The sequence below is a fragment of the Bubalus kerabau genome, chromosome 6, assembly GCF_029407905.1.
Source record: "Bubalus kerabau isolate K-KA32 ecotype Philippines breed swamp buffalo chromosome 6, PCC_UOA_SB_1v2, whole genome shotgun sequence".
Classification (NCBI taxonomy): domain Eukaryota; kingdom Metazoa; phylum Chordata; class Mammalia; order Artiodactyla; family Bovidae; genus Bubalus; species Bubalus kerabau.
The window spans coordinates 93,623,646-93,636,514 of record NC_073629.1 but is presented as its reverse complement, the minus strand read 5'-3'; the positions used below and the strand labels follow the sequence as shown (position 1 = coordinate 93,636,514).

The following is a 12,869-nucleotide window of genomic DNA, read 5'->3' as shown; positions in this document are numbered from 1 at the left end:
TGACCCTGTGGGTGAGAATCACACAGCAGGAACAAAACTGCAGGTACTTCTGTGATCCTTACTTCATCACATATCTCAAAGGATTAACAGAACCTGGAGAATGGAAAAGACGGAGGGAGTGGTCACTTGATTGTACGAATGGCCCTTATTCACTGATGCCTTGTCACGCCTGGATACTGAGATGGCTGAGTGGTAAAGAATCTGCCTGTCGGTGCAGGGTGATGCAGGAGACTTGGGTTTGATCCCTGGATTGGGAAGATCACCTGGAGTAGGAAATGGCAACCCACTCCAGTATTCTTGCTGGAAAATTCCATAGACAGAGGAGCCTGGAGGGAGGGCTACAGTCCATGGGGAAACAAAGAGTCAGACAGGGCACAACGACTTTTTTGTCTTGACATTGCTATCCCTTCCCACCCTAAGTCTGGGCATGGCCACATGACTCATCTTGGCTGATAGAATGTTAGTGGACTCAGCAAAAGTAGAGACTTACAAAAACACTGGCATGTTTCTGTTTCCCTCTCTTGTTCCTCTACCTTCCTCATAAGAACATGCCCAGACTAGCTCTCTCTTGGAACCCCATTGCCACCATGAAATAAATCCAGGCCGGCCTGCAGGAAGATGAGGGAACATGAGGAGCACAGCTAGATCTAAGCCAAGATCATCCGTAGCAGCTCTTCCCCAGTGGAGCGGCCAGCTGCCTGCAGACACATGGGCCGGCTCAGCTGAGCCCCGTCCAAGTCTGCGGGAACTTCCATCTGACCTGTAGCCACGTGGTTGTTGTTTGAAGGCACTAGGTCTTTGGATGGCTTCTCACACAGCAGCAGCTAACTGATACAGAGGGCAAGGGTTACTCGAGAGAAAAAGAAAGGGAGACAGAGGGATTGTGTGCTGGGCATCTACCCCCATCGGGGACGAGAGGACTGCTTCTCCTTCACTCTAAGTCAAGAGAACTATTCAAAGACCTTGGCTGTGTCCTCTAGGATCTGTGGTGTAGGACCTGGTGCCTGACTCATGTCCAAAGGACCTGGGAAAGGCTGAACATCCACAAAGGGTGTGTGTGTGTGTGTGTGTGTGTGTGTGTGTGTGTGTGTTCCACAGGCCAATGTGAACTTTGTGGAAGGGACTCTGCCTAAGAGGATCACTGGAATGAGTGGTGGTGAGGTGTCCCCAGACACCAGAGGTCAGGGCTGAGGAGGGCATCCTGAGCAGCCAAATGGTGCAGGGAGTGTCTGAGTCAAGGGGATAACAGGTGAGAGATACCAGTGATAGAGGGGCACCAAAGAGCTCACAAAGGCTCCCCTGAAGAAATACAATCAGGAAGCACCTACCCCAGCTCACTCCACTTCCAGTGAAGGAGGACTTTGCTAGCCATCCCTCTCCCTCTCTGCTGTGCAGCCCCAGAGCTAGCAACAGGGAAGTAGATGGAGCAAGAAAGAAGGAAAAACCTCCTATGACCTTCTTCCACACTCCAATTTCCACGTCTGAATCAGCAAAAGGCTAGGACAGGATCCGTTTTAAATGGAATGAGTTTGGAGTTTTACTGTTAGGTTGGACTGGATTTCTTACTAGGTTTGTTTTGTTTTTTTTTTTGGTTGTGCAGTGTGTCACATGGGATCTTATTTTCCCAACCAGGAATGGAAACTCTGCCCCCTGCATTGGCAGTGGGGAGTCTTAACCACTGGACCTCCAGGCAAGTTCTGGACTGGATTTCTTATATCTGAAATTGGCAAGAAAATGGGAGGGACCAGAAGAAGTCCACAGAGCAAGTTTAATGGGACACCCTGTTGAGCCCAATAAACTGTTTCCAATGTGGTGCTTCCCCGGGCTTGGTCCCAGCCCTGCTGTCCATACCCACACTGTCCTGGGAGACCCCTTTGCCATCAGGGTCTTTTTAAGGCCTCTATCTGCTGTTCTCCCAATGTCCATCTCTGGCTCAGACTCCCCACAGGATTCAGATCCAGCAGCCAACCACCAGGAGATCCACACCTGCTCCACTCTGTCCTCTGGCCTGGTGACTACGCTGCTGTCCACTCAGGTGCCCAGGCCAGACACCTTCATGCCCTTGAAATCAGCAGCCCTACCCCCTCCACTTCTCCCCCCATCTCACCATCTCCTGCTGATTTTACCTCCTGCATGGCCTTCAGTCTTCCTTCTTCCCCCAGGCCCGTGGCTACCACCTTGGCCCCGTCCCTTCCTCTGCCTTCCTCTCTGGCCGTGCACCCCCAATCCTATCCACCAGCACTCTGGATGGCAGAGTAAGCCTTCTGAATTGGATCATGGCACTCCTATGTCTAAAACCCATTTCCTGTGGCCTTTAGGATAAAATGCGATTTTTGGTCTGGTTCCCAATGCTTTTTCATGGTCTGGCCCCAACCGACTCCTCCAACAATGACTGTCCACTTCCCCCTTTACATCTCAGGACCCGGAATGGCCCATGACTTCTCCCTACAACACTATGCCCAGCTCAGGACTTTTGTGCAGCTGTTGCCTTCCTGAGAAATGTCCTTACTGCATCCCCTTTGCCCACCTGCTCATCCCGTCCTGATGGGGATGGACAGTTCAGTGTGAGCCTGCAGGGAGCATGGAGTGGAGGGGGCAGAGTGTGGCCTCTTTGGCTGACCCTTTGTGATCATGAGTGATCAATAGAAGACCCTGAGCACCCGTCCCCACCCCCTCTCCCGCTCCTTGGGCGACAGGCAGGGCTGGGCCTGTGGAGTCAGCAGCCCCACCGGGTGTGGCATTCCCAAGCAGGGTGCTGGCCGCAGGGGGTTACCGAATGAGGTCCAGCAGGGGGTCGGCTGAGCTCATGATGGGCTTCCCGCTCTGCTCAGTTGTCTCCTTCTGGGCTGCGCCACCCGGATGGATGATGGAGACCATGATGATGCCCACGACGACCGCCACGAAGGTGGTCCACAGGTAGTACGCCACGGTGAGGATGCCCAGGCGGCTGGAGGTCTTGGCATCCAGGGAGGCGAGGCCGGACATCAAGCTGGGAGAGTGGTGGGTGTCAGCGTCTGTGGGTGGGCAGGCCAAGCACTCAGGCGCACCCACTCTCACCCCCTCCTTGCTCTACCCGGCACCCTCACAGAGCTCCTGGGAATGAGCTGGCATGGGGATCCTCCCACCCCTAATCCCCTGGCTCCATCGAGCCTCCCTCTGCTCTTTCCCCTTGCCCAGTGTCATCGGTCAAGCCCATTCACGCTTCTAGACTTTCCCACATGCTCTTTCTTTTGTTTTTTGTGCTCTTAGCAGCTCCCTTCAGTTGCCCAACTCCTACCCAGCAGATGAGACCAGGCTCAGTGCCACCTCTCCCCCAGAGTTAGGACCCCATTGGGGAGAGTCCCCACAACCCCTGGGCTCCTCTCTCATGACCCTGGTTGTCACTGTCTGTCTCTCTCATCAGATTGAGGATATGTGAGCAGAGGGGCAGGTCTGACTTCTCTGTTTCCTTTGTGCCCAGCATGAATTTTCGGTGCTGCCCCAGGCAGGTGGTTAGTGCAGGCTTTTGAATGAACTCATGACTGAGGCTGAATGAGGGAGTGAGTTAGAGCTGTGGGCTGGGAGTTGGTGATCTGGATCTGTGACCCAGGCGTCCATCTTTGGACGTCAGGAGCTGCATCTATAAAATGGAGCATGGTTAGATTTTCCCTGAGAGGTGCCACCCTGTGGCCGGCTTGGGTTAGCGCCCTGGCCCAGATTCTCCACGTGGGATGTTGTGAGAAGGGTCTTGTGGGTCTCATTCCTCTTGGCTCCTCCCCACCTCTGCCTGCCACCCACCAGAGCAGGTCAACCCTGGAGCTATTCTTCTCATGGCTGTTGGGGCGGGGGAGGGGGGCAGGGGGAGGTTGCGGGTGTGGGTGAGGGGGTTGAGGGTGTGGGAGGAGCAGGTGAGGTCAGTTAAGGAGATGCTTGCACTTTGCTTTGCTGCCAAAAGGATTTTTCCCCAAAGCCCTTTCATTCTTTCAGATAAAGGAAGTATTTGTCTGGTTTTAATCATGTAAACAAGAGCAGATAATCCCTTCCCATCCACCTCCTCTTATCATTAGACTGCAGCAGGCATCATGTAGCATCAGAGCTGAGCACAGAAAGCCTCTCCCCCACTGCAGGCTGTAATCGCTGCCTTTGAGCACCCTGCTCTTCGCTGTAGCAAAGGCCTGCTCCTCTTTTAAGACACAGTTTAAAGGTCTCCTCCTCCGGGAAGCCTTCCCTGACCATCAGACAGGGGTAAGACCCCTTTGCTGGGATCCCACTATCCCTGTGCTGTCCCAGTCCCACCTCACTAAACTGTTGACTATTTACTGAAAGCGCCTCCAGGGCTGAGCCTGGGTCTGATTCAATGCTGGGCCTGTGGAGCCAGAACCCACACTCCAGAACTGCTAGAGTGTAGTCTGCTGAGTGAAGGAGTGAATGAATGAATGAGTCAATATTTACAATCTCCATTCATGTCTCAGACCTTGTCTGCCAAGATACCATATGTTAGTGATGGGCTTAGGGTGGGTCTTAAATGTAAATCCTGAAGGGCTGGTAATGAGATTGAATGGAGAAATGAGGGGCTGCCCTGCAACATTATCCATGAGAGAGATTATCCCCAGACGAGGGCCAGCACATCAACCCGGGGCCAAATGGGCCTCTGACCGTAACAGACTCCCCCAGAGCCAAGGCCAACTACTGCAGGCCATAGGGAAGCCCTGGCCCTGAGCCAGGACACTAGTGGCTGGCTGGACCAGAACTCAGTCCCTAGCTCCACGCCTGTCCTCTTTCACCCATGTAGTTATTTAGTCCTTTAGTGTATGTCCTTGGAGAAGGGCAATGGCAACCCACTCCAGTACTCTCGCCTGGAAGATCCCATGGATGGAGGAGTGTGGTGGGCTGCAGTCCATGGGGTCGCTAAGAGTCGGACACGACTGAGCGACTTCACTTTCACTTTTCACTTTCATGCATTGGAGAAGAAAAAGGCAACCCACTCCAGTGTTCTTGCCTGGAAAATCCCAGGGACGGGGGAGCCTGGTGGGCTGCCGTCTCTGGGGTCGCACAGAGTCGGACACGACTGAAGCGACTTAGCAGCAGCAGCAGCAGTGCATGTCCACTCTGTGCCAGGTCCTGTGCCCACAGACAGAAATCAGAATCAGTCCCCCAAGCAGCTCCCGCTCTGGCAGCGGGGTGGGGAATAAGACAGACCTGGAGACTCGAGACAGAAGTGGACTCAAGGACATGATGTTCGCATCAGTACCACAAGGGAGGGAACAGGGACATGCTGTCTTCATTCGGAGGAGGAAGGGATCACTTCTAGCTAGGAGAAATAAGGAAGGGCTACCTGGAGGAGAGGGCACTGAAAGATGAAGAAGATTTGGAGATGGGGGCAGAGGTGCCAGGCAGTGGGACACCAGAAGCCAACAGGGAGGCTGAGAGGCTGGAAAGTGTGGGGACACTGTGGTGCTTAATGTGGTCAGAGCTCAGGTCATATTTTAGGTTGGGTGACATGCGGGGCAGAAGAGATGGACTAAGCTCAGGTGTGGGAGTGGCCTTGAGTGCCAGCCCAAGGAGAACACAGAGTAGGGCAGGGTTTAACAACAGATCTAGTAGGATTTGCTGGAAGTCTGAAAAGGGAAAGCTAAACATTCCTTAGGTCTAAGAACATGAAAGTAAACAAAGTATATAGGGAATAATATTTGTAAGAGCAACAACCTGCTGCTGCTGCTGCTGCTGCTGCTGCTAAGTCGCTTCAGTCGTGTCTGACTCTGTGTGACCCCAGAGACAGCAGCCCACCAGGCTCCCCTGTCCCTGGGATTCTCCAGGCAAGAAAACTGGAGTGGGTTGCCATTTCCTTCTACAATGCATGAAAGTGAAAAGTGAAAGTGAAGTCGCTCAGTCGTGTCCGACTCCCAGCGACCCCATGGACTGCAGCCTACCAGGCTCCTCCGTCCATGGGATTTTCCAGGCGAGAGTACTGGAGTGGGGTGCCATTGCCTTCTCCAAGAGCAAAAACATGGGGCCATCTTAAATCACTGAGGCAGATTAGATTAAGAGTTACAACCTATCCATGCAGTAGGCTTCTATGAAGCCATTGGAAGTGATGGTTTCATTGGAAACGTGTTCCTATTTAATGTCAAGTGGGGAAAACAAAGTATGAGATAGTTTACCTTTCTACAGGGTGCCCTGGAGCTTCTGTGGTCCAGATAAACATAGATGTGCTTGAGGGATTGTGCAGGAGAGGGGTGTAGGTGAAAATCAGATCCCAGAAAGAACCAAGGGTCCCTCAGTAGGTCACCCCGAGGAAGAAGAAGTCTCACACGGGGTTAGTGCCCTCTCAGGAACAGACCAGATGTGGTAAGAAAGGGAGTGCCAGTTCTAGATACAGCCAGAGGGGGGACCCCTGACATGGGGGCTCTGGAGAGGAGAGGGCTAATGGATAAAATGGAAAGAATTCCTTCACCCGGGACCCAAGTGATTCCACTCTGGAGTCGCGCTCCCAGCGCCTAGCATGGAAAAGCTTTCCCTACTGGCTGAAGAGAGGTGGGAGCTCTGTGAACTGCTGACAATATGACAGAGCAGACCCTCGCCTCCCCTCCCCAGGCCGACAGTGTATCAGAGCAGACCCTCGCCTCCCCTCCCCAGGCCGACAGTGTATCAGAGCAGACCCTCGCCTCCCCTCCCCAGGCCGACAGTGTATCAGAGCAGACCCTCGCCTCCCCTCCCCAGGCTGGTGCCAGCAGTACTGGGGTGACCACAAGTGACAGCAGAGGCCGAGGAGAACAGGAGCTGAGTGCGGGAGGCCTGGATTTCACATGAGACAGCGGCCACTCCTGGAACTCACAGTCACAGGAAAGGAAGTTCAAGGTCCTGCCGTTCAGCTGGAGGGGGCTCCTTGAGGTGTAGACTTTGAGGCCAAGCCATTAAAGTGGCCTTTCTGAGAACCTACAGGCTGGGGTGGGGTGGTCTGCATGGAGCGTTAGGTCACATGGTCATGCAGAGGGAAAAAAACAAGAAAATTTACCAGTAGCTGTCTTTGGGTGGTGGGATTATGGGCAATTTCTGTTCTGTTTTTATTGTTTTTCCACATTTTCTATTATTTCTAGAATGAGCATGTCTTGCTTGTGCGATGAAAAACACAACCTCAAGTACCAGCAGCCAGAGAGACCATAATTTGTCTGGACCTTAACTGTCCCCAAACACCTGAACATATGCCTCACTGGATCCTTAATCTCCTGTGTCAGTGTTGCCTGATGGGATGATAAGGTGAACCACTCTGTAATGTAAAATTTTTTAGTAGTCACAGTAAAAAAAATAAAAGTCAAAAGAAACAGGTGATGTTCCTTTTTGGTGGAATTAACTTTAATATTTTAATCTAGTATATCCAAAATATTATCCTTTCAATGTGTAATCAATAGAAAAAGCTCAGAAAAACTACTTCTGGTTTAAAATTTTTAATTTAAATCAACTAAAAACAAGAAGTTCAGTTTTTCTGTTGCACTTAGCCACATTTCAAAGGTTCAGCAGTCACTTATGACTAGGGACTGCCTTATTGGGCTGCATAGTTTAAGTTACAGATAAGAAAAATAAGGGGGTGGAGGTGATTGACCAAGCTGCCCAGCTAGTCAGCTGTAGAGTTAAAATTGGGACAGGGGTTTGGGGTTCAACCCTGTGGGGTTTCCCTTCTCCCACAGTGACTCCCCATGGTACAGATCTGGTTTAACTCCTATGGAAGTAAATGGCCTTCCAGATTTGGCTAATCATAATTTTAGTGTGATTCAGTCCATGTAATACCTCTGTAGTTCAGCTTTCAGAGTTCTCAGGTCTCAGAGACCTGCCCTGTGGCCACTGCCCTCAGATTTGTGGTAGTGAGCTCCCCATCTTTGGAGGTATCCAAGTGGAGGCTGGGTGGCCACCTGTTGGAATGCTAGATCAAGGCTTCCAGACTTAGTGGGAGATTCCATGAGGTTGACTTCAAATATTCCTTCTGGCTCTGTGATTTATAGTGAGGGAAGACTAGGTAAACTTGCCTTCCCAACTCCCAGAATGGGGGTGCTCCTGGGAACCCCCACATCCTCAAGGGCCCTGGAAAGAGCTTCAGGAAGCCCAAAAGTCTGGGACTCCCTCCTAAGCCATCTGGCCACCGCGCTGGGCCTGAGATTGTGTTTCAAGAGATTGATGTGATTGGGGAGCTCACTGGACCCTGGGCCCAGCCTGTTGCAATCTGGTAATCTGGTAATTGCTCCACTTGCAGGGGTAGGGAAAGGGAGGTGCTGTTGCCAGGCTCCTCCAGGAGGGAGAAAAAGGCTGCTGCTAACCCTCATCTGTTCTCATGCACACCCCTGAGGTGAGTATCGTGACCCTATATAACCAGAAGAGGTATCCACTGCTCCCTGCACACTTCACTGTGGAGGGCGGACAGACTGCTCAGACTGCTGGGGGCCCCGCCCTGTCAGAAGTCCATGGTGGCTCCCTTTGGCCCTCAGGAACTGTCCACACTCCTTCCAGGCCTTAGAATCATTCTTCTCCTGATTGGTACCTCTCTGGCCACCCCATTCTCACTGCTGCTCCTTGAACCACCCTTGCTCTGGTTGTTCCTTAAGCCTGGTACCCCCTACCCCACCCCACGCACATCTCTCCAACCCAACCAGTTTCCAGCTCAGAGCTCACTTCCTCTGGAAAGCCTTCCCTGATTATGGCCATCTCATTCACTTCCCCAGGGCACCCGGTACTTCCCAGTTTGTTCCGGGGCACTCTGCTGGCACACTCACCTCTGAATCCCCAGGGACCACCCAGCTCTGGCACTGGGCAGGCTGGCAGGAACACATGCTGAGTGGCGCAGTGAACAGTGAGGGAACGCTGCTGCCTTGCCCCTGCCCTCCCTGCTTTTTTTCTGGTTCTCTCCTGCTGTTACCCATTTTTCCAGCCTCCACTCAGTACCTCCTCCTTCTGAGGGCCTCCTGAGCCCACCAGACCAGGCCAGGCAGCTCCTGGTTGCCTGCACACAGCCCTCACTGTGTGGGAGGCTAGGGCAAGTTCCGGAGCCTCTGTGTGCCTCCGTTCCCACTGGACGATAAAATAGGGATGTGCTCAGTCACTCAGTCCGGAGAAGGCAATGGCAACCCACTCTAGTACTCTTGCCTGGAAACTCCCATGGACGGAGGAGCCTGGTGGCTGCGGTCCACAGACTCGAACACGACTGAAGTGACTTGGTAGCAGCAGCAGCAGTCACTCAGTCATGTCTGACTCTGTGACCCCATGGACTGTAGCCCACCAGGCTCCTCTGTCCATGAAATTTTCCAGACAACGATACTGAAGTGGGCTGCTTTCCTTTTCCAAAATGGGGGCAGTGATAGTTTACTGTGAGGGTTAGTCTAGGTTTAGAATAGTGACTGGTACATAGCAAGTAGTCAGCACATTCCAGTTACTAGCATACCTCTGTGCTGTCATTGAATGTTCCATGGCCACCTGCCCGAGCAGACCATGAACTCCTCTAGGGAAAGGCAGAATCTGGTTCAGTTCTAGGTCCTGAGAGCTCAGGGCCTGGCCTGGCCTGGGTGCAGGTTTGCTGGTGTGTGTGTGTGTGTGTGTGTGTGTGTGTGTGTGTTAAGCCAGGGTGAAATTCTAGACAAGATTGTGATAGGGGGTGACTTCTGAGCTCTGATGACCATGAGCACCCACTGTGGGTTCTGGAGAACAAATCACCAGCACCAGCCTCGTTTCCCTTGCCAGGTTTAGCAAAGTGCCCCTGGCACTGTTTGTCCGTGTGACATTGAGGTATTGGCACAGGGTCTCCTGAGAACGGTGAGAATGATTATCGCAGGCAGAGCCCTCTTTTGAGTGCTGAGAACCCAGGAGGGCCTCTGGAGCTGTGCTTTGGAGCTCTCCCTTTAGCCCTCTCCTTCCCGGTTGTTTTTATCAATGGCTTGGCCAAGGGCACTGACAGCATGTGGATCAGATTTGAGGAGGATGGGAAGCTGGGAGGAACAGCCAATGTACTGGATGAGGGAGTTGGAACTAAGCAGAACTCAGGCTAGTTTAGACTGACATGATGAAGATGAACACGGACACATGCAGAGCCATACTTGGCTTCAGCACTCCAGAGAGCACAAACACTGGGGTGGAGGAGGGCTGAGCCCCAGCAGCAGCACGCGGAAGCGGGATTTGGGGGGTTTGTTTGCTGCCAGCTTGGTGAGTCAATGGGGAATGAGGCTGCCGAAGGGCAGCCTGTGTAGCTAGAAGCCTGGAGGGCTTGCCGAAGAGGCTACAGACCTGCCCTTGACGTTGAGACCCACAGGAAAAGGGACAAAGGAGGGAGGTGTGTGCCCCAGAGTGGGCAGCTGGGGTAGGTGGTGGGGGACAGTGATGCCAGCCTAGAGGGCGGGGGCTGTGGAGCACAGCAGAGCAGACCTGGGAAGCACTGGGATCTATGGGAAAAGCCATGGGGAAGCAGAGCTCGGCTCAACCGCAGGAATAACTTTCTAGAAACAGCTGTCCTGCCCTGGAAGGGACCTCCTTGAGAAGTAGTGAGCTCCTAGTCACAGGAGGTGTGCAAGCAACTTGCTCAAATCACATAGTGAGTAAGTAGATTTGAACTAGTGAGTAGATTTGGTTTACCAGCATGACAACATCCACAATCACAACATCCTGCCCTGGGAAGTTAAAGACAGGAAGGAGCCAAGTCCTTGGGCTCTGGCCTCGGCTGACCTAGTCAGGGAAGCTCTACTAAGCTGGCCCCTGGGTGCAGCTGCAGGCAGTTCACCCAACAGGCAAAAGATGGAGGCATCCGGGGGTCCGTGGGAGTCCCGTCAGCCCTACCAAGTATTCAGGTCTTTTTCCTTCCCCTGAGCAGACCGTAGGCCCGGCAGCTGACAGCAAGTGCCACGTTAGTACTGAATTACACTTCCCAGCTATCGCGGCCACACCCCCACCCTCAAGCCAAACTTCTTCTGGGACCTAAGGCAGGATGCCTAGGCTCCCACTTGGCTAAGGTCTAGGTCTTCTGGCTCCAGCACCCCCTTCCCAAGGGTGGGAATTACTCTATCATCTTTGTTTGCATACCTCAGAGGACAGAGAACTCACTACCTCCACTGTGAGCTAGTTATACTTATTAGTATGACGTCTGCCTCCAGGGAAGAGAATTTCTACACTGAGCCCAGCCCTGCCCCCCTGGAGCCACGCAGACCAAACCTCTTTGGTTCCACTGTAGATTCCATGGGACCAGGGTGGGTGGGAAGGTGGGGACGAACTTCAGGGCTCAGAGTGTGGGAGACGGGGTGAGAGAGGGGGGAGTAGGGGTGGCAAGAAGACAGACATGGGTCTGAGGGGATGTTGCTGTGTCCCCACCTGCCTTCTGCAGGTTCCTCTTCCCAGGCCCCTAGCCACAAGAAGGGGATGGATTGGGAACCTGCAAATAACAAGCTTGAACTCGGTCAAAAGCAAAAGCTTGGAGGAGCTGCAGTTGCAGCCCTCAAGAGCTCATGTCTGACCATATGTCAGTCTCAACCACTTTGCACTGGGAAGGCTGCATTCCCAAGAGCAGTAAGGGTCCGTCCAGTTTCCAGTCCCCTACCCCTCTATTTTCCGTGAAGCAAAGAATGTCAGGGGGAGGGAGCCAATGTTCCCACAGGTAACTGTGACTCAGCTCTATGGTCTCAGGTAGTCACGTCCACCATTAGAAACAGCTTTCCTGGGACAACGTCATAACTGTTGACCAGCGCCCCCATACCATGTTTAGGAGGGAGAGAAAGCACCCACCCAGAGGATATGGGAACACAGGTTCCCTGCCTCCCCTCCCTCTACCAGAGGGGCAGCTAGTGTCTAGTCCAGCTGGGCCCACCTGCCCCAGGCTCTAAACTTCCCTCCCCATACAGTGGATGTCCACAGAGGAGAGCAGCAGGAGCTTTTTCAAGACCTCACCCACCTCCCCAGACTCACATAGTTCCCCAGAATGCCCCATGTTGAACACTTGCTCTGCATGCCATGGGCTCCTAAAAAGGAAGGAGGAGGGTTTGTGGTCCTCAGGTGGGTGGAGAGACCTGCAGAGTCGACATCACAAAGCCCTGGGGCGTGGTTGGGTTGAGAGAGGCCAGAGCAGGGATCTAGCCCAGCCTGGGAATCCCATAGGAGGTGGCTGCTGAAAAGATCCTGGAAGGATAGGTAGGAATTCTCTAACTGGAAGGGGGAAAGAGCCTGGGAGTCTGCAATGGGTGATAAAATCTGGAAGTTTTTTGGAGTCACTAAGCTGATGGTCTGACCCCACCCGTAGCCCACAGCTGGGCTTTGTTTCCCCTCCTGATGAGTAAGGTGATCAGCTGACTGGGCAAGAGGGCCAAAGAGTGATCCCAGGGCTCCCATCAGAGAGGTCAACAGAGCTCTGCTAAGAACAGTTGCCCCATGGCTTGTGGGGCAGAGTTCAGAAGTGCAGGCTGCCCATTCCTCCTGCCTCCCTCCCACTGACTGTCTACCCTGGAACGCCCCGGGCAACTGCCCCCTGCAGACTGGCTCTCAAGCCAGACTTCAATGGCGGCTTGGCCCAGGACCATCTCCAGTAAGTTAGAACGTGGGTGTTTGGGAGTTGTCTGCCAAACTAGAGTTCCTCAGGAAGGGGGAGAAGGGAGGGTTGAGTTTCTTTGGCCAAACAAGACTTCCTCATTCTGAGAAAAATCAGTCTAAAATTCTTACAATAGAAAAGCAATACATATACATGTGCACACATACACTCACACAATACACGTGTGTAAAGACCTACAGCACACCTTCATGTGCTAACCCACACACCCGTGGATTCCTCTGCTACGATGTGGAGCTAACAAGACATTCTGCCATGTTCAGCATCAGTGAGTCACAAACACATGGATTCAGTTTTCCTTGAGTGATGCCTGGTTGAAGATGTTGAA

The 12,869-nt window shown here is 53.0% G+C and overlaps 1 protein-coding gene across 1 annotated transcript in view; it reads right to left on the bottom strand.

Moving 5' to 3' along the window:
* SLC1A7 (solute carrier family 1 member 7) overlaps window positions 1–12,869 on the bottom strand; it is a 52,680-nt gene that overhangs the window by 24,011 nt on the left and 15,800 nt on the right. Inside the window, exon 3 of the mRNA XM_055586960.1 lies at window positions 2,774–2,989. Coding sequence (XP_055442935.1) covers window positions 2,774–2,989 — 216 coding nt within the window. The remainder of the gene's footprint in view (window positions 1–2,773; window positions 2,990–12,869) is intronic.